Source organism: Peromyscus maniculatus, chromosome 4 (assembly GCF_049852395.1).
Source record: "Peromyscus maniculatus bairdii isolate BWxNUB_F1_BW_parent chromosome 4, HU_Pman_BW_mat_3.1, whole genome shotgun sequence".
Lineage (NCBI taxonomy): Eukaryota > Metazoa > Chordata > Mammalia > Rodentia > Cricetidae > Peromyscus > Peromyscus maniculatus.
This window is the reverse complement of record NC_134855.1, coordinates 46,317,651-46,339,729: the sequence shown is the minus strand read 5'-3', so window position 1 is coordinate 46,339,729 and position 22,079 is coordinate 46,317,651. Positions and strand designations below refer to the sequence as shown.

The following is a 22,079-nucleotide window of genomic DNA, read 5'->3' as shown; positions in this document are numbered from 1 at the left end:
TGTGAAGATCACAAGGGAAAACATGAGCATCCCATGTTCCCGTGAAGGACTCCCTAAAAACGGCAAAAGAGTAAATGAATTTCCCCATCCAACAATGTCTGAACACCGTAAATATGTTAGATGAGTAATGTGTACAGTTATGACTTAAAATTGAACTGGAAATAATTGTGTTTCCAGGTTCCAAACTAAAAAGAAAATCAGACAATGCACGGGGCAGGAAAATGGCTGTCGCTGATGTGTGGCTTAGCAGGTTAAGCGGCTGTCTCCTGGATGGGCTCTCATGTAAGATTTTTGATGGTGTTTTGGTATCTGCCAAGAGTCTGTGTGAGATGGTGTCTTTGATAATTTCCTTGACTGTAACAGGAGCCAAAAGGAAGTAAAGCAGCTTCTGAGACCGTTCATCCCGTGTCATGATGGACAGGGCCACAAATCCCTCCCAACGAACAAGGAACTGTTTTAACCACTTTTAAATTCTGCTTATCTTCACCTTCGTGTTAGCCTTCTCCTCATGAGTTTATACAGCACAGAAAAACTTAGGAGGACCAGCTCTCCAAGCCCTGCAGTGGTAACACCGGGAACAGAGCTGAAAGTCAGTTTACACAGTGCTGGAATTGGCCCAGGGGGGTAGCACTAGCCCTGCTTGACCCCCGAGCTTAAGTATCATACTCAAACAATAGTTAAACTATTAATTTAAAAATTCATGGGTGTTCAGATCTACAACTTTAGATTGTGTAATTATATAAAAGATACAGGGTAAGGATACTGTGGGGGAAAGTGCCCCACCAATCAAACTTGGAAAATAGAAACCACTTTGGGCAAATGTTTCGAAAACTAGCTCATTTACACACATTATATTCCATAATTATAATGTCTAGCTTGATTTCACATTATTAAAAACTAATGATGTCTTTCACTGATAATTATTCTTCATATACAAATTATTGACATTTGCTTTCTTTTCCCCATGTATATTATACATATAAAATGTATATTATATAAATATGTATATTTAAATAATTTATATACAACACATATAAATATAATCTATAATCTTATATATAAATACATAATTATATATAACATCTATACAAATATATGTATATATATATATATATTTTAACTTACTTTAGTTGTTTACGAGATAATGACTTTGTCATTTTTACCATTTCTAGATAAGGATCCTCATATTGTTTTGGTTCAGTTTTATATGAGGTGTGATGAGTTAATTCTTCTGGGTATTTTGACTGCAGGTTTGTAAGTGTGGATTTCTGTGGCCTTATGCATAAAGCTTTACGATTTCCTATTATGTCATCAAAAGTTTGTTGATTTTCTTCTCTTATCTGAAAGAGATTTAAAAAATATGTATTTAAAATTGTGATAACAATAAACGTATGTGTTTGGTTCCTGTAGTTTCAAGTCAATGATTTTGAATGTTGAATGTGTGAAAAAGGTAGCCTTAAAGTACTTATCGACAATGTTGTCTACATTTGATGTGAACTAAAAACATAAATAAAGCAGATGTAGGCTTATATGTGCATATTTGTGTCTGTGTGCGGTGTTGAATTCTGAGTCATTCGTGGTAAGTCCTATATTTCTGACCTGCAAGCTGATCTCTGAATCACTCTTATGTTATTGCCATGGAGTTAGATATTTTTGAAAAAAAGTACACAATGTTTTAAAAATATGAAGAGAGAATAATTGAAATTAAAATCATTTTCAGAGTATGTTATTCTCTGGACCTAGAATATAAAATCATAAATGCTTCAGAAAGGCTGACATGAAGGTTGTAAAGGTCAATGGAGAAAAATGCAAGAGCCATGGGAAAGGGAATCGTCTGTTATACAGCAGCTCCAAGAGAACTGGCAGAGGAGTGAGTGAGAAGAATCCCCTCTGGGAGGAACTGCTAACAGCTGGGGTCAAATGAACTGAAGCATTTCCTTAGAGAGCGAGCTCCTTCCATCCCAACCAAGTCGCCACACTGTGACCTGTCCTCTCTGTCTTCCACACAACCCTCACAGTGAAGAGGAATGGTTTTAAATTTGTAAATTAAAGTTGGCTTCATCCATAATAATGATTATTTGATAGAAGTTGTGTAAAAATCAGACTAATTCTCAGTAGTTAGACTGTATAACTCTTTAGGACATAATATAAAAATTGAGAACCTGTTACTCTTTAATATTCATTTCACAAATGATCGAATATAGGAAAACCTTAAACATGCTTCTAATGAACAGACTCTGATAAATTCATGACCGTGACTTCCTATGACAGTTTAGAAAGTGCTTTGTATCAATCTCATCACCATGTTGTAAGGACGTTAGTCTACAAGGAAAGCCCAGGTGTTCCCACATGAGTGTTCCACCACCCTGCTGAAAATGAAGAGCCTGCCAGCACCGAGTAACAATATCCAAAGCAAGCCGACACATCAGGGAATAACACTCCATAGGACTCCATCGCCCTACCCTTTCAGTCTGTCCCACCTGAATGTCACAGGAGAAGAGATGACCCTTCCTTATCAAGATTTTCCCAATCTGTAGATTTGGGAACATAATAATGTTGTTTAACTCACTAAATTTTGGATAATTGAGAAATAAATTGTCAGATGATAAATCTGAAATGAGCCAGTGTAGAACTTCAGAGAATTTAGTCTCCTTTAGAAAAGGCCATACTATTGAGCAAGAAGATTATGTCATGTCCTTTCAATTCAAATTCTTATGACTCTGTAAATGTGTTTAATTTTTTTTAAAAAAGAAAATTAGGAAGTACAGGATAATGGAAAGAGAGACAAGTACAGTTTCAGATGTAGTTGACAAATGGTGATACCTGCAGTCAGTTATCCACCACTTCCAAACTCATACTCTTTCTGTGCAGTCTCCGGAATGGTCCCTGAGCCTTTGGAAAAAGGAGTGCAGTGTCTATGTTCCATTTAGGGCTGAGGGTTTTTTTTTAAACTATTATAGAAGAGTACTGTCAGTGCAGAATGTGACTGGAAAGTATAATCACTGAATTTTATTTGGGACTGGCAAAATAACAGACATTGGAATTCTACACATGACTGAATTTCATTTTCCATATCATCATTATTGCTCAGCTGAACCATCCCCTTTGGTAGCGTCCTTGTGGCATGGAGGCAGTCATACAATGCCTGTTGCTTGGTTTTTAGATATCACCTGTGCTTTGAGGCAAGAGAGAATCAATTGTTTCTTCTTTGAATGGGAAACTGACAACTTTTTTTTATTGATATCAAGCTGGTAGCATTTTTAAAACTTTTCACTTACTGTTAAAGTATTGAGAGGTTTATTTACCAAACTGACTTTTTTGGGTCCCCCAAGTCCTGGAAAAGTACCTCATGTCTTGGTAAATCAATTGGACTATCCTTTTCAAATTGCCTGGTGTTCGAAACATCAGAGTAACTCTGCTCTCCATTTTGACGCTCAGCTGACGTTTTTGTCCATTTGAAACACTTTTTGCTTCTATAAGAATGTAAAGACTGAGTTAGTGATAGCTTCAAAGAAGTAAACATTTGCAAAGTATGTACATTGAGTCTCATTTGTTTCAAACTAACTTTATTGGAAAGCATTTACAAATTACAACCTCAAGTAAATAATATGAAGGAAATTATTAAGACACACACAGCATATAAATAGCTCACATTGAGCCCGAATAATGAATGAGAAAATATAGGACTCTCTGTGTGAGTCTCATAACCTAAATTCAGTCCCCAGAATCCACAAAAGGGAGAAGATGAGAACTGACATCATGATATGGTTCTTCGACCTTCACACATACACACGGATAAAAATTGAATATATATATGTATATATATATATGTATGTATGTATAAAACATACATATTCTCTCTCTCTTTCTCTGTGTGTGTACTGTCAGACTTCCTTATTTATGGGTTTATAACCAAGAAATCCAAGAGGTCTCAAAGGAACTATTGGAAAATACTGAATATGTACTGAGACAGATCTTATTTCCACTCTGTAGTCAATGAATTTAGTACAATGATTTCTGCTTTCAACTTGAATTATATATGGTATTAAAACAGGTTGCACTCCACAAACTGACAGCAAAACCTTATTGCTGAAGAAAACACCCACACAACTCACTGAACATGGAGTGTTCGACCGGGTACCTATATAGAACTTCACCCCTACATTCTAGTTCCTTTTTAATGGGAAGGTACTTTCTAGGCTACTAAAGAAAAACTTAAACACCAACCCAGTCACAAAATCTTTGATCTGCAATGCTGTCCTGTCTGCAAAATATGCTAGGGTAATGGTGGCCCAAAGCCTATGGGAGTAACCAACCAATATCTTGACTGATGGACTACTTTACCAGATGGAATGCATATCTAACACTACTTAGGTGACCAAGACCCAGAGACTAGATAGCCCAGAGAACTATGGTAAAACCAAATACTACTGGCCTTTTATAAAAAGTGATAAAATGATGCCTAATGACAGTCCGCTATACTCTTAGATCAGTGCCTTATTCAGCCATCATCAGAGGAATTTACTCCTGCAACAGATGGGAACAAATGCAGAGACCCACAGCCAGACATCACACACAGAGAGGGACCTTGCAACACACAGCTCTAAATGGGATGTCTCCATCAGATTCCTCTTCTCAGGGCTTAGGGAACCCTGTGGAGGAGGAGGTAGAAAAAGTGTAAGGGCCAGAGGGGATGGAGGATACCAGGTGAACGAGTCCCTCTAAATCAACTGAGCAAAGTTCATATGAACTCACAGAGACAGAAGCATCATGCACAGGGCCTACATGGGTCTGTAACAGGTCCTCTAAGTATATATTATAGTCTTCAGTTTATTATTTTTATGGAACCCCTGAGTGTGTGAATGAGTGGGTCTCTGATTCTTGTGCCTGTTCTTGGGCTCTTTTCTATCTCTTGGTTTGCTTTATACAATTTTGATGCAATCGTTTTTATTTTATCTTGCTCTATTTTATTTTGTTATGTTTGCTTGTTATCTCTTAGAAGCCTGTTCTTTTCTAATGAGAGACAGAAAGGGAGTGGATCCAGATGGCAAGAGAGGCGGGGAGGAACTGGGAAGGGTAGAGGGAGGGGAAACTGTAATCAGGATATATTGTAGAAGAAAAGAATCTGTGGTTGATATATTGTGCACCCCGATAAACTTATCTGGGGGTCAGAGAACAGAACAGCCATAATATTAAACATAGAGGTTAGGCAGTGGTAGCACATGCCTTTAATCCTAGCATTCCAGAGGCAGAGATCAGATCCATCTGGATCTCTATGAGTTCAAAGCCATACTGGAAACAGCCAGGCATGGTGACACACGCCTTTAATCCCAGAAAGTGATGGCAGGGAGCAAAAAGGTATATAAGGCGTGAGGACCAGGAACTAGAAGTTGGTTAAGCTTTTAGGCTTCTGAGCAGCAGTTCAGCTGAGATCCATTCGGATGAGGACACAGAGGCTTCCAGTTTGAGGAAATGAGGTCAGCTGAGAAATTGGCGAGGTGAGGTTAGCTGTGGCTGGTTCTGTTTCTCTAATCTTTCAGTGTTCACCCTAATACCTGGCTCCGGGTTTGTTTTATTAATAAGATTTTTAAGATTCATGCTACAAGAATCTATTTTCAATAAAAGGGAAAAAACAAAGAATATTTTTAAACTTAGTAAGAAAAAAAATAACCTACAGATGACAAAATTATTGGTAGGCATGACTATGTTATGTATAAATAGCATGTCATTTTGTATAAGTGACTTGAATATACATAGTGTTGTGATTTGGAAGGCAATATAATATGCCTGCAGACTCATGAGAGTGAAGGCTTGGTCTGTATCTAGTGCTGCTGATTGGAGAGACTGTGGTTCCTGAGAACATGGGACCTGGCTTGACATGTAAGCCCATGGGGGAAGTGCTAGAGGGTCATACTCTCATGCCGCTTCTGGGTCTTTCTGGTTCTTGGTCTATGGGGATGTGAACAAAGTGGGCAAGCACTACCCTCCACCATGCCTTCTTTGCCAAGATGGGAACTATTGATTCAGATTCTGTTGGAGAATAAAAATCTTCCTCCTTTAAGTTGCTTTTATCAGGCAATTGATTAGAAACATGACAAAAAGCAATGTACATGGATTTGGGTTTCTGCCAGGTGTTCTCAATCAATCCCCTCCCAATGCCAAGGGATGGGTAAGATGGTATGTATGTGAAAACCATTCCATGCCTATCATCATTGTATTCTTCTGGGCAAAGAATGTTCTCCTCTCTTTTTTTCCTAAGCCTATTTTCTAGTTTTCAGATGTTGTCAGAGTAAAGGAAACATCCATAGAGATGGGGCGCAACATGATGTGGCCCTTACAGTGCTGTCCGGTGTCTAATTGAAAATGGACTCAGGGGCACAGCAAACTCTAGGTCTGCTCATCTACTTACTTGCTAAGAAGAAATCTAAATTTGGAAAAAGGTTGGACATTCTTGATTGCTTTTTATGTAGAGTGCCCACCAAATCCCAGAGCCTAATTACAGCTTGCAGAAAAGCAAACTGCTGGACAAGTGGAGAGTTATACCAGTTCCTACAGTCTCAGGAAACAGCATGTTATTGTGGTGATGTTGATTCCTAATCCAGAGGACAAAGGGGCATCTATGTGTGTGAGCCTACCTGTGGTGACTGTGAATATGTCTGTGAGTGTGGTCTATGGAAAATCTTTTTGGCATACTCTGTACGATATAAGGGACAATTTTGTTTAGCATTTCTGAGGTAAATTTTAACTGCTATAATTTAGGTAAGAAAATGCAAATATAAGATGAATTCCTACTTTGATTTTTGTACAAGTATAGCAAAAACAAAGAGTGAATGCTGAAACAGATATGAAATACTAAAATCTTACAGAGTTTTCTCTTTAGCTAGTTCCATGCGTTTCTTCTCTGTGTGATCCAGCTCAGGCTGTGGACACAGAACTAACTTGATGAGCTCTTTATTGAAATCTTCATTGCCATCTGCAGACTTTGAAAAGGTGGGAAGTTAGTTTTTAAAAATACAGAACTTGTTCTTTCTGGGACCTGTTGTTTCTCACAGGTTCACCAAGCTAGGCAGATTCTCTAGATGTTGTAATAGCATGCTGACAGACATACAAGTGAAAGAAAGCAGGGGACTTTTTCTAAAGCAACTCAATTTGATTGACGTTTTCACCCTTTTATATGGCTGAAATTTATATAACAAACACAACTTTTTTTTAGCTTATGCCTGTTAATAATTGTTTTTATGGTTGTGGTTGCATTTGGTTTCTGGTTGTGCCTGCATCTGAGGATGCCCCAGAAACATTTCACTTTCAGGAAGTGCCTGCTTCTGATTATGTGTTTTAGGTGTAACTGACTCTAAGTGAAAACACCATTACTAACATCACACATCCACACAGGGGTTTGCATTTTCTATCAACCAATACTGGAGAGATGCAGAACAGGACCAGGGTTAGGGTTCTGCAGGTCAAAGCATCTTTGACCAAACCTGACGAACTCAGTTCTAAGCATTAGGGAACACATATTTGGAAGAGACAATGAACATACCCAAGCTGTCCTCTGGCCTCAACCTGCCTGCTGTTCATCCCTCCAAAATACTAAATAAACAGGAATGAAATTTTAAAAGTATTTAAAAAACTAAATAATTCAGTAGTTTGCACATCAAAAATCATATTACTCAGAGGATAAAAATTATAGAAATACTAACCACACCCAGGTTGGCTGTTATGTGGTGCTTTGAAGATTGTGGGCCTGAAGTGGGAGTCACCATGTTCTCTTGGGTAAAGAGACTTCCCAAACTGCTCTGAAAACTTGCGACACAGCAACACTCCGAGGCAAGTATGGAGCTTAGCATGTTTAGTAATGACATGTTGTGTTGAATCAGCATGAGGAACTGGGCAGTGACCTCCTTCAGCTGGGCTTCAGTCCTGTGAAGAATGGGAGGCCAGTAGTCTTTCATTTTTCCCCTAACCAACTGGTCAGACATAGACCTTGGCTGATCTGTCTCCCACACAGCACTACACATTGAAGAAGGAATTATTTGGAAGCACTGTATGAAATATTTCATGCCATGTTAATATTTTCCTATGCTGTGAGTGTGCCTTTATGAAGAGTATAAGTGTTCAAAAGAACTGTTTGTGTCTAGGTTTTTCTCTAGTGGGAATGCTCAGGGTCAGAGTCAAGGTCAGTTGCCTAGTAGTAAACAATATCCAGAAGGGGGAGTGCCAGCTGTCCTTGGCACTGAGAGTTAATGCTACAACATTCTAGAAAACACTCAAGTGTTCATTCAACACTTATATCTCTGGGAATGTGGACAAGCAAATTTGTAGCAATATAAGTATATTAATAAAAAAGCATCAACAAATTTATTGAAAAAAATCTAAGAAACCAGGATAAATATGAGAATACTAAGAGAGAACACACCAGTATATAAAAGGGAAATGTCATCCTGATTAGCTTCCTACAACTCAGTTCATTTGTCATTGTTGTTTTCCAGGACTGTATTTTCTAGTTAGTCTTTAAATATATAATGTCATTTTGTTAAAATATACTTTCGTGACAGATGATTGCGGAGCTAAATTACTAATCTACATAATTCTTTGTCTTGACTCACTGTCTCAGTTTATGTGATTGATGAAGTTTGTTATAGTTTTCCAGCACTATTACATCATCACATGTTTGAATCTTCATTTCAGAGATCTTGCTTTCCAGACTTTGGATTCTGAGTTCCAGCTGGTTCATTACTGAAGTAGTATAAATTTCTCTGAAATTGGTAAAAAATTCTTGACCTGCTTGTATCTGGAAAAAAATTAAAAGGGTTGAGAAGTTGTACATTTAAATAACTGTAATATAAATTTCAGTGAATTACATTTCTGTAGTTCTAGTCAGTAATTTTCCTGAAAGTTAAATGTGTGAAAAATGGTAGGCTGTAAAATTATTCCTTGTTTACTGTATCTGACCAAAATTACAAAATATTGATTCATTATTGTGTGTGTGTGCACATCTGATTTCAGTTGCTTTAGTCTGAAGGAGATTTGAATATTTGTTAATTAACATGTAATTCCATATTTTCCTTCCCTTGGTAAGTAAATGAAAAAGGATGTTGAAATGATTTTGATGAAAGAAATGATGAAATGATTACAAGATTTAACCTCAAGTCTGAGGGACTTGTACAGAACTCTCCTTTCTTTGTATTACACTTGATCATATGGAAAGAGCGGCATGCCAAACCACAATGCTTTACATATCCCACAAGTTGCCTCAAAGACTTCCGAGTCTCGATAACCAATGGTGCTTCTGCAGCCACAAGAAAGTTCAGTCAACAAAGGCCCCACCTTCCCTGAGAGGAGACTGTTAAACAGAACTGCAGGAACCAACAGTTATCACCATCTTGGAAGACCAACTCATGGATGCAATGACCCCACTGCATTGAAGGAGTTTCCATAGTGGAGTATTTTCATAGTGGTGTCCATTTCCATAAACAAACGTATAAATGGCAGAATTCTGCTTTTATATGGATAGTTATGTATCTTTCATTAGACATTTATAAATTAGCATCCAAGAATTATATAGACCAATGCATGCCAAGGTTGGACTCTAAAGTCCTTGAAAAGCTAGTGAACAAGGGTAAACTAAAAAATCTTTTCCAAACCTCTAACACTAAGGGATTCTGTTCTATTACATTCCTTTGTCCAAGCAGCTGTTTCTCCATTTCAACAGTTTTTAATTCCTTTTGTGAGATTCCAAAGGGAGAAACACATTTCTTGGGAAAGAACTATAAATAATTATTACTATCATAAAGTCTCAAAAATTGTTATAATTAGTTCTAAAAACTGACTGACAGGTTCAGATTCCAAGATAAATTCAGGAATGTACAAAGTGTTAAATTTCTTGAAAGATTGAAAGATTTGTAAAATATAACATTACTCAAACAGGTGTCTGCACACCAATTTCCAGCACTATTTTTGTCAGAATGAACAAAATGTAAAAAAAAAATCTGAGTGCTTATCATTAAAGGAACATAATGAAATATTGCATATTTAAAAATTTGGTTTAAAACAACTGCAATCTTTTCTATTAACATATTACTATCAACATAGTTAACTATATGGATTTGGTCAACTAGTTTAAAATTACAATGGTAACAATATGAACACATGAATACAACAAACAGTTTTATCCATCAGAATTCTACTTTTGTCTACAATATTCCTACACCCAACAACTAGAGAAAGACAATTTCCAGTTCAGCAGAGTAGAAATTAATAAAAGGTGAACTTACCAGACTGTCAGTTCTTACCAAACTTTTATCTTTACTTAGTAGTTTTTTCTCAAGTTGTTCTAATGTCTCTGCTTGCTTTTTGATGGTTTCTTTTAACTTGAAAATTTCTTGTTCTACCCTGAAAGGTATATTTCCATCAATTACTCTGAGATTAATCAAAAAATTATCAAAAATGTAAGAAGCATTTGAATCTGGATCTGATTATATGTATTTCTGATGAAATATTTGAAAGGCAGGTGATTTGGTAAATGCATCTTATTTCTGTCTGGGTTTCATAGTTAATATGAAGAATGGAGATGTGGTGTGAGCAATTAGTCCTTAGTTCTTTTTAATTTGTTTTTTTGGAGATTGAACCTCAGGAGTTAAGCTTATACATTTCACATCCTGTGATTCTGAGCCACTTTCAAAACCCCAAATACATACTGCAAATAAAGCATGGGAGAAGAGACCCTAAACTGATACACGTATCATACGGGTTGTATTTCCACTATTGCATGGCTTGTGTGTATTAAAACTTTTTTATGTGCTACTTTAAGCCGTACTTTTGCAGGTGTCCCTTCCTCATCCCATCACTGTCTTCAGCCTTGGCCTCTTGATTCCGTGCTTCTTGCAGCTAACAGAAAGAGAAAAGACAGGACATGTGACTACTCAGGGACAATCCCGCTCATCAACCGTCCATATGCTGAATTTCTACAGGAAGATGCTCCCTTTATGCTCTTCCTCAGAGTGGAGTGAACTGTTGCAACAGGAACCTCACGGCTCACAAAACCAGTCTCTCAAGTGAAAGCTTGTTGACCCTGGTCTTAGACTGAAACACATTATCCTAATTTGATTTTTTTTTTTTTAGATAGTGTCTCTCTATGTACTCCAAGCAGACAATAAACTCATGATTCTTCTGGTGTCCACTTCCCAAGTTCTGCAGTCAAACTATATAGTATCACAGTCAGCATTTGAAATAATTTTCAGAAATCCAAATTGACAAAGTTGGCATCATGGGGAAAATCAGAAGATGTTATTATGGTAAGCATTTCTATTTTTATATTCAAAACACTTCTTCATTGACTGTAATTTGAAAATTTCATGCATATGATTGGCAAAGCTGGACCAGTGAAATATATCAGTCTCCCACTGGGTAACTAATGCTTCATGGAAGCATGTAAGAGGCAGTGTCTGCACAGATAAAATGCCTGAGTGTGTAGGTCTGCAATTACTGGCCATGTATTTAGAGGAAGTTAATTTGATATACTTCAATTTCTTCATCTGTAAAATAAAAATAGTAATATCTATCTCAATGGACTCCAGTGAAGACTGAATGAGGAAACTATGTAAAAAATTCAGAGGGCTGTGGACACACCAGAAACTGCCCACCTTGGCTACTAGCTTTAGAATCATGGTTACATTAGATATTCTAACAGAATTTGGTATTTTCGGTAGAATATGTGAGAAGGGAAGGGGTCTTACACATGGCTGCTGCACTGTATCATGTTTCACACCATTGAGAGGGACAGGAATGAGAGTGTGCGACCTTGTGTAAATCCCAGAATTTCATCACTTTCACTCACAATAACGTACAGCTCACTATCTTTCAGTAGCACTCGGTAGTAGATTGCTCACGCTTCAGTGAATAGCCTCACTCCCTTGCACATGTGAGCAGCGGCAATTGGATTAAGTGTGATAACAACAGCAACAACAACAACAACAATAATAATAATAAAGACATGGGGAGTAGAGAGATGGCGCAGCAGTTAAGAGCACTTGCCTTTCTTCTAGAGGACCTGAGTTTGCTTCCCAGAACACAAGTCAGGTGGCTTACGACACTCTGTAACTAAGCTCCAAGGGATCTTATCATCCTTTCTGATTTCTGAAGTCACCCACATGCAAATGTGGATACACACACACACACACACACACACACACACACACACACACACACATGCACACAAAGACACACACATAGACACACAAACACAGAAATATAATAAATCTTTAACTCTAAAAGCATATGATATTTGGAGGAACATACGTTTAGGGAGAGTTGGAAAGAGGGATGAGGACAGATATCAAAATACATTGCATACACATGAAATTAGCAAAGACTAGGGAAAACATAATAAAAACAAAACAAAGTTCTCACAGTTCTTTGGTGTAGGCAAACATGCTTGGTGACAATTTTTTTTTTTCAGAAAACTTTTAAAATCTAGATAGGACATATTTCAATAAAAATACTTAAAGTAACATTTATGTGGATTAAACCCAACTGACTTGCCATTCCTTCACTTGGAAAACATATATTAATCATAACTTGAGGGCCAAGATTTCTAATAAGTAATTATGAAAATCTCTGAATTTAGTTTTCAAGGGACATGAAGTTAAACCAATACAGTACACTTTCATGGCACACATCAATGTTTTGCTCAGAGTGGCCGGTATGCACAGCAGAGCCCATAGGAGAGGGTCTGGATTAATGGTGCAGTAGACACCCCAAATTCATGCAAACACAGACTTACAATGCTTGTACATTGCTGAAAATTCCCAGCCCTCTATTTCCCTGTTCATGTTCTTATCCTTAAGCAAAACAGGATTCCCTATATTAAACAGTGAATTTACCTTATTTATATCATTTCTGAGATGCCTGAGTTCCATATCTTGTGCTCCAAGGTGCGTTTCAAGTTGTTGTTTTTCTTTTTTATATTGCTCTTCTTTTTCACTTAATTGCTTCTTAATTTTTTCATAGAGAGAATGAGGATTTCTTTGTTGTGCTTCTTGTTTTCCAGCCAATCTGCAAATTGAACAGGCTGGCATTAAAATTTATTTTGGTGAAAAGTAAGTTTATTACTGTATAGTATTTTATATTGTCAGATACTTTCCTTTACAATGTTATCTCTATTTTCAGAATTCAGTCTCTCCAAAGGACATATAAACTAGAAAGAGTATAATTAAGGACTATTCAGGGAATTGACCAGTCCCTGTCACTAGCAATTCTGTGACTATAGAAAAGTATATTTTAAATTATTCAGCAAAGTGAAAAGTTGAAAATTACATATACCTTTTTTGCTGTTGCTAAAATATGGTCTTTCTTGAATACTAATATTGAGCTTTTAGAATTAATAGAAAAATGAAGCTTCTCATTGCTGCTTAAGAGAAAAACAGCATGGAAAAACAACCCAATTGCTTCTTCAAAGGCACTATGTGCTATACAAATTAAAATTATATATATGTATATTCATATACACACATATACATGTACATGCATACACACACACACATACACACACACACACACACACACGCATGCACACACATGCACATGCACACACACACATTTAGCCAGAGAAGTAAGACAAGAAAAATAATTTAAAGGGTTGAAAACAGGAAAGGAAGATATCAAAATACCCATTTGCAGAGGACACAATCCTATATTCCAATATAATTCTAAAATTAAATACTAACCCTGAGATTATTCAACCAACAAATGGGCTAATGAACTTAATAGATGTTTCTCAAAATGATAAACATGAAAGATGTCCATAGGGTAATGTAGCACTTAAAATTTTCCCTAAAAATCTGTAGTCTGCCCTAACTGTTCACACTTCTTTAATGTAAATACTCATACCCCACATCAATGAGTTCTAGTTGCTGTTCTTCGTTTTTACATCTGAGCTGTGATTTCCTCTTTTCTGTTTCTTGTGGCTTCTTTAGCACTTCGCCAGCTTGGTTTTTTATTTTATTACTTATTTCTATAAGTAACTCTGAGTGACTTTGGTTACGTCCTATTATCATTTTATATGAATGAACTGCATCCTGGATTTCCAACTGTCTTCCAGAATCTACATCAGGAAAAGAGTGGGTAGAAATGAAATGCATGAGCAATTTCTGTACACAAAAGTTTGTACATTTTCATATTCTGTCATTCAAGATAAACAAAGACATACTGAATGACTACTGTCTGGCATGCATTATACTAAGATTTTCAAATAAAGCTGACTGATCAACTGCTTTTATTTAGCTTAAATCTGATGGAGAAGACAGATAAAATGACCATTATGACCATCCATTCAGATGGATGTTATACCCAAGCAGAGTCCTGGGGTTCCACAGAGTATCTTTTTGCATTATGCCCAGGAAGATTTCCCACAGGAAGAGACTGCCAAACTAGGAATCAGAGTATGAGTAGTAAACGTCTGTTCAGAAGGTGAAGAAGATCCTAGCCAATCTAGACAGTGGGCTTGGACTTTGTTGCAATATCCTTCTGGGTAAGGAGGAGAAATAGACTCTGATTAGAGTGCTGTTACACACAAAAATAAAATACTACAAAGAATGTGAGAGCTGAAATATGGGGACTAGGGCTGTGATGTTAAATGCCCATTGTAGTCAGGAATTCACAGCAGCTGTGGTTACCTGCAAAGATTCGCACAAGATTGAGTATGGCAACATTTGATTATGGGTGAGGAAGGAACTTATGTGGTCCTGCTGGTGGAAGGGAGGAATTTTCTGTTGCCCCATGCTTTAGTAAGTAACCCCCACATCCATGTTCATTTAGGCAAACCTAATTAAAAGTATTAGATCTTATAAAAAGGACATGAAAATAGATAGGAAACTTGTTGGGAGTAGAGGTTCAGAGGAAGTTGGGGAAGGACAAAGGAGTGTAAAGGAGGTAACATTATACATTACAAAATATACATTATACACATGCATGAAATCATGAAGGAATAAACAAAAATACTGAAAAGTGAAAACAAGCAAAATATATCCAATAAATTATGAGACAATGTGCTTCAGGCATGGAGAATGTTTATCTCTTTACTAATGCAAATAAATCTCCTTACTAATGTCTAGGTTCCTTGGCATGAGAAGTTATGCAGGCCAACATGTAAGAATAAACTGGTGCTGATCAAACAGGATAACTGCACTTAGAGGAGTGAAACTTGATCTTCATCTCTGTACAACATTCAACTCCAAATGGATCAAGATCTCAACGTAAGATCTGATACCCTGAATCTGATACAGATGAAAATAGGGGATATGCTTGAACTTACTGACATAAAGGACTTTTCTGAACAGAACTATGATAGCTCAGACATTAAAAAAATCAAAATTAATAAATAGGACCTAAAAAGCCAAAAAAGGTTCTGTACAGCAAAAGATACTATCTCTTGAGCAAAGAAGGATCCCAGTGGATGGGAAAAATGCTTACCAGTTATATAATTGACAAATTGTTAGTATCTAGAACATATAAAGAACTAAAAAAATTCAAGAAAACCAACAACCCAAGTGAAAAATTGGGCATAGGGCTGGAGAGATGGGTCAGTGGTTAAGACATTTGCTGCTCTTTCAAGGATCCCAGGTTCAAGTCCCAGCACCCATGTAGCAACTGGCGACAGTGTGTAACTCCAGTTCCAGGGAATCCAGTGCCCTTTTCTGGCCTTTGTGGGCACAATGCATGAATGTGAGGCACAGATGCACACACAGGCAGAACACAGACATACATAAAATAAAACTGAACAAAAATTAGTTCTTAAAAGATGAAATACAAAAGGCTAATGAATATTTAAGAATTTTCAACATCCTTAGCCATCAGAGAAATACAAATTAAAACTACTTTGAGATTTCATCTTACTTCACTCAGAATGGCTAAAATAAAAAAATAAGTTATGACAAATGCTGGCATCAATATGAGGGGAGGGAACACTTATTTACTGCTGGGATGAATGCAAAGTGATGTAGCCGTTATGGAAATCAGCATGAAAGTTCCTCAAAAAATTAAAATTAGGTCTCCCACATGATCCAGCTATACCATTCTTGGCACATACTCATATTCTAAATCCCACTATAGAGATATGGTATTATCAATGTTCATTGCTGTTTATTCACAATAGCCAGGAAATGGAAAGATGCCCATCAACTAATTAATAAATAATCAAAATGTGGTAAATAGTGTATTGTTCAACTAGTAAGAAAAACAAAATTATGCAATACATAAGTAAATAGATGGAGTTGGAAACAATCACTCTGAGTAAGGTAACCCAGACTTACAAATACAGTTCTCCCATTTATAAATATTGGCTTTGAATCTTCAAATATATATATTTCATTTGGAATGCCCAGAGAAGTCAAGAGATTACTGAGGAGCCATGGTGGGTGGAGGATCCTTCAAGGTGAGCAGATAGAAAGCAGAGGTATCAAGGGGTAAAGAGGATTAATGGAAACTGGAAAGGTTAAATTAGGATGGGGAATGAGAAGGATATATATAGGGAGTAAATAAAAGCACTAGACATTATTAAAATTTCATAGGGAAATATCTGCCACTATAGAAGCTTAACACACACATGCATATGTGTACATATACATACATACATATATACATACATACACATATACATACATACATACATACATATATACATACACATGTGTGTGTGTGGGGGGGGACTAGGGGAGAGTGAGAGAAAGAGAGAATGTGTTAAAATGGAGTTACCTTTAAACAGAACAACAGTGCCCCTACTAGACTGCAGGTTAACAAATAAGAAGCCCAGTGACAGGAATGGATTCACTCTTTTGGAACTATTGGCCAGTGAAGTCCCACAGTCCACAAACCATTACAAGTTATTGCCAATGCTATGATTGTCCTGAAGACTTTGGCAGTAAGACCCTATTGCTGAAGACTCCGTGTAGTTGAGTCATAGAGTTTAGGCACATTAAGTTGTTACTAGTCTGATAGATTAATCCCTACTGGCTAGCTTTCATAGTGCTGGAAGGTAACATGCATGCTTCCAGAGGAGAAAATCACCAATCTTACCCAGCTGCGAATGCTGAGAGCTACAAACAGCACCTGGCCCGCTAAGTTTTGCTCAGCTGTGCATTAGTGGCATGGATTTATACCATGGGAGTAACCAACCACTCTCTGATTGGCTGTAAGCCTTACTCCACAAATGAATATTAGAATTTACTTTATAAAACAGATATATTTCTGGAAATGACTTATAAAATAGTACAGTCTTTTCCTAAATCTTAATGAAATTTTTAACAGAATGAGAAAAAAAAAGTTAGAATTCAGAAGGCCAAAGTAATCCCGAGGAGCAGTGTTAATGCTGACTTCTAGTTATGCTACAGAGCCATAGCAACTTTCACAACAGAACACACAATAGAAAGAATAGGAAATGTTCCAGAAATGGCCCCAACCTGATATAGACTCCTTACTTCTAATACAGGTTCCAAAATATGACTTAGTGAAAAGTCAACCTCTTCAAAAATGTGCAGAGAAAATAGCAGGTTAACCTTCATTTTTATGTCTCACCAAAAATCTAGACAGCTAAAAGTCCTCTATGTACAAGCCCAAATTCTGACTTTAAGATTGCCTCAGCATTAATACTAAAGCATTACATTTATGCGGGGGTCTTACCTTTATAGTTCATTTGAAGTTGGTCAACTATCATCAATATATTGTCATAATCAGGCAAATCATCATTCTCAGAGACTGATTCGGATAACTGGTGATCATCGATGGCATCCATGTGTTCTACAGCCTTCAAAATAAACCATACAATATCAGGAACATCCTCAAATGCTTATACTATATGGTAAATGCATAATATATTAGCTACACATCTTTATGATTAGAATTTTTTGTAGGTATGAAGGGAACAGAGTTTTCAAAAGATTATCAATGGCTAGTCTTTGTTACTCACTGCTTTGATATAAATTTCAACAGAAAACAAAAAGTTCTAGATCTTTTCACTTTAGTCTTTATGATGTATTTCACACATATTTCATAACGTATCACTTCCTTTGTAAATTATTTTCAGTAAAATACTGTTTTAAATTTATTTTTACAGTACCTTGTTCTTTTCATCACATGTTTTCTTATTCAGCCTACAAAGAAGACAGAAGTTTCTGCTCAATATTTAAATATGAAAAGCACAGATAACATTGAGAACTATTATATTTATAGAAAACCCATGCATTTGTGATTTGTCCTACTAAAAAATTCATAAATTATTTCAAATATGATAAGTGTCCATAAGGGAAGTTCAGTTAAAATAGAAAGTAACATTAAGGAAAAAAAAGACATCACTAAAAGTATCCAGATAATTAAATTCTGAGCAAACTTTCTGACAGTGAATGCCACAAGAATTTATGATATTACTAGTATTATTTTATGGAAAGAAATACGTAGACTTTTGTTAATGTCACTTTCTATAAAAATGAATCTTTATGGATGTTAACCCCTATTGAAGAATAATATGTAATTTCTCCAAGAAGTTCAATCCTCTCATAGTGAAGATAGGAGTGAGCTTGTTTGGGACCTCCACTGCCCTTAAATTCAGTTTAATTCTCATAACAATTATGGGCAGCAAACGCCAGTATTTTATCGATGAAAGGACTAGGAGAAGGAAGACCACGGCACCTCACTAAGTGCACAAAGCTTGTCAGTGGCAGAGCATCTCAAACCCAGGAGTGCTGGCTGCACACGTTCCTTATTATTTGTGAACACTGTATCTGTCTTCAAACATTTCAGTTGAAACAATGGTAGGTAAATTTATACTATTGTTGCATTTCTGGTTATAATTGTAAGTAATTTTCCGCTTTCCAAATATTTAAAAAATTTAAAAAGACTAGATATATAGGCAATTTTGGAAATTTAATTCAATAAATGGTTTATGTTTCTAAAGACATTTCTAAACAAGTGTATTTGTCTGTTCAACTACTTATGCCTGCATTAATAGGCATACATGGAATATATGATGTATGCCAATAAAACAATTAATAAAAGGAAATAAGTCACCTATGCTACATGACTTTTCCATTAAACAATTATGAGTTCTTTATCTTTTAATCAGAAAGTAAATGGCTATTAGACTGACATGTATGATATTTTGCAATAGCCTATGAAATGGTAGAAACATAGCTATGATGATTCTGGCAAAGGAATAAATGGATTATTAGGATGTATTTACTATGACTCATGCATTTGCATATTTTTATTACATAAAAAATTTAAAACACAGTGCATGACAGTTTAGATAATTTTAATGTACAGTTATATTAGATTATTGCATTTCCGAGCCAATTCAGAATGAATAGCTAATTGTCAAGATGACATCTGAGAAAGCATGTGAAAGTTATGCCTGAGCAAAGAAGTCTAGAAGAGCAGCATGGAAAAGAGGAGCCATACAAAAACAAACAAGAAAGCAAACGAAAACCCAAGAAAATGATTCTACTCAGAGAACAAAATGGAAGCAGAACTTTATGGCACCGACGTGTTTCCAGGAACTTGGAACTGAAAGGAGCATACTCAGAAACAAGTGGAGATTAACCCTACCCTAGGCTTGAAGGCTATGCTAAAAGGTCAGAGTTCACTGCTTTTGGGAAATGACATTAAGAAAACAAGATTAATAATTCAATCTGTGGTACAATTTTTGTTTTGCTTTGGATTATAGTAATACTGGACTTAGATGAAATAATTAAAATCACAGAAAACTTGTACCATAAAATAAAAAGGCAGAGAAATGTCTTGGGAACACAGTTTTTCTTTTATAATGACCGTTTTAATGCTGTTGAAGCTGACCATATTATTCTGTTATCTCTTCACCTTCTCTTTCATAACAATCCCTGGCCTTGGGAGAATGGGATGCAATATATACATACATACACACACACACACACACACACACACACACACACACACACACACACACACATATATATATATATATATATATATATATATATATATATATATATATATATGAGGGCTGAGCATTCTGTAGTCTCTTATTCTCTGCACCCGAGTCTTAGGGGAAGGGGTATGATATAGATGTTCCAGGTAGAGCTGAGCACTCCATGATCTCATATTCTCTGCACACTGACAATTTGTGAATCTCTGTTTTAACGACATGTACGGCAAGAAAAGGCTTTCCTGATGATGACTGAGGGATACACTAATCAACAGGTATGGTGATAATTCATTAGTTAGTGTCAGTGTAATAGCTTATCCATTTAGCAGAATAATAGTGATAGGTTCTCCTCTAGGGCCTCTAATGTGTCCATCCCATAAGTTCTTGGTCCCAGTAATGGTGCCAAGCATGGGTTTTATTTCATGCAGCAGACCTTAAATCCAAATGGAATGAGTTTGGTTATTCCCATGACATCAGGGCCACAATTGAACCAATGAGCTTACCTTGCTATGACAGTCATTGTTGTTGTAGCTCATGTGGCTTGCAGCTTGATAAAATTAATGATTACTTTTCCATTTGGGTAGTGTGAATAGAGCCTTCCAACATTATGAAAGCTAGCCAATAGGGATGAATCAGTATCGACTTGACTTCTCCATGTTTTATGACTTAAGTATGTAGTGTCTTCAGCAAGACATCTCTAATGTGTTTACACTGAGGTTTACAAACAGCTGTCTAGTTGGATTTAAGGCCTGCTCAATAGGAGGCAATCCATGCCTGGTATTGTAAACCTCGTGAACTATTCCTGGCCAGAGAGGTTTTAGATTCTAAAGGAGAACCTACGACTGCCACTTTCCTAAACTAATATATTTTCTAATAGATTCTAAATATTTATAGCACAGAGAAGTGCAGCTGTCATCCCTCATTACAGAATCTTCTTTTTTGGCAGACAGAGCTTACTGCAGAGATCCATAACTGGCCAAATGCAGAAAGTTAAGAGATGATAGGGTGCTGTTATGGATGGTTTTAATCTCAACTTGCCACAAATTAGACTCAACTGAGTAGGGAGCCTCGCCTGAGGAGGTGTCCTGATTGCCTTGACTGGTGTGGAAAGGCCACCCGGATTGTGGGAGGCACTTTGGTAGGAAAAGCCCTCACTAAAATAGGTGACCACCCCAACTGATGTATCTACAGTGCAACCCTTACATCTAAGGCTTAGGGAAAACTTAGAAGAGGAAGAGGGGGCAGGAAGATTGTAAGATAAAGAGGATGAGTTGCCAGCCGTGAGACCGTGTTTTCTACACGTCTTGGAAACTACATACATGATATTTCAATAAGGTTGCCTAAACCAGACCTGCATAATGACCACAGCAGTCGACATGCCAATGTGAATGGAGTGGGTATTTCACAGGGCACTATGCCTAGCTGAGGGGCTACAGCCAATCAATGACTGATGAGAGAGAGAGAATCAATTCCTTCCAGGACAACTTCCTTGATAGGCTATCCAATCCCAAATGGTCAACTATAAACACATGTACATGTGAACAATACTAGATGGAATCAGCAGTATATATATATATATATATATATATATATATATATATATATATAATAGACATGAAGAAGTCATGAATTTGAGGAGTTGGGAAACATCGGAGGAGTTGGAGTGGGGAGAAGGAGGAGTGGAAATAATGTAAATACAGCACTCGTGTATGAAAATCTCAAAAAAAGTAAAAAGTATACATTAAAAAAGGTATATAATTCTGGGGCACTTTCCATTAAGCAACTATAAGTATACAAAGTAATTATTTATATTAAAATATGAATTCTATAGTAAGAATAAAACTGCATAAAATAGATTAAATTTACAAACTGAGCTTATTTAAATATATATGAAAACACTGTGGAAATATAATGTGCTCCATAACAAAATGTTAATAAATGTATATAGAGTTACAATAAACACAAAATTCACTGTATTAGTAGTATCTTGTACTTAGCCAAAATGTCACTAAATTAGTCTCTGTGGGCTGCATTTAACCATTTGTTTGCCTGAAGTTTTTTTCTTTTTTCTGTCCATCATTCCTTGTGGTGCTGGGTATTTGAACAAAGGGCAGCCTCATGTGACCTAAGC

The 22,079-nt window shown here is 36.5% G+C and overlaps 1 protein-coding gene across 1 annotated transcript in view; it reads right to left on the bottom strand.

Annotated features, from left to right (window-relative positions):
- The window catches only part of LOC102905426 (uncharacterized), a 163,945-nt gene that overhangs the window by 5,156 nt on the left and 136,710 nt on the right, over positions 1–22,079 (bottom strand). The window contains exons 62-72 of the mRNA XM_042275419.2: positions 18,110–18,143; positions 17,674–17,797; positions 13,888–14,101; positions 12,882–13,053; positions 10,817–10,887; positions 10,275–10,392; positions 8,607–8,791; positions 7,701–7,920; positions 6,865–6,980; positions 3,347–3,473; positions 1,126–1,340 (exon numbers count right to left, since the gene is read on the bottom strand). Of these exons, the coding sequence (XP_042131353.1) occupies positions 1,126–1,340; positions 3,347–3,473; positions 6,865–6,980; positions 7,701–7,920; positions 8,607–8,791; positions 10,275–10,392; positions 10,817–10,887; positions 12,882–13,053; positions 13,888–14,101; positions 17,674–17,797; positions 18,110–18,143 (1,596 nt within the window). The remainder of the gene's footprint in view (positions 1–1,125; positions 1,341–3,346; positions 3,474–6,864; positions 6,981–7,700; positions 7,921–8,606; positions 8,792–10,274; positions 10,393–10,816; positions 10,888–12,881; positions 13,054–13,887; positions 14,102–17,673; positions 17,798–18,109; positions 18,144–22,079) is intronic.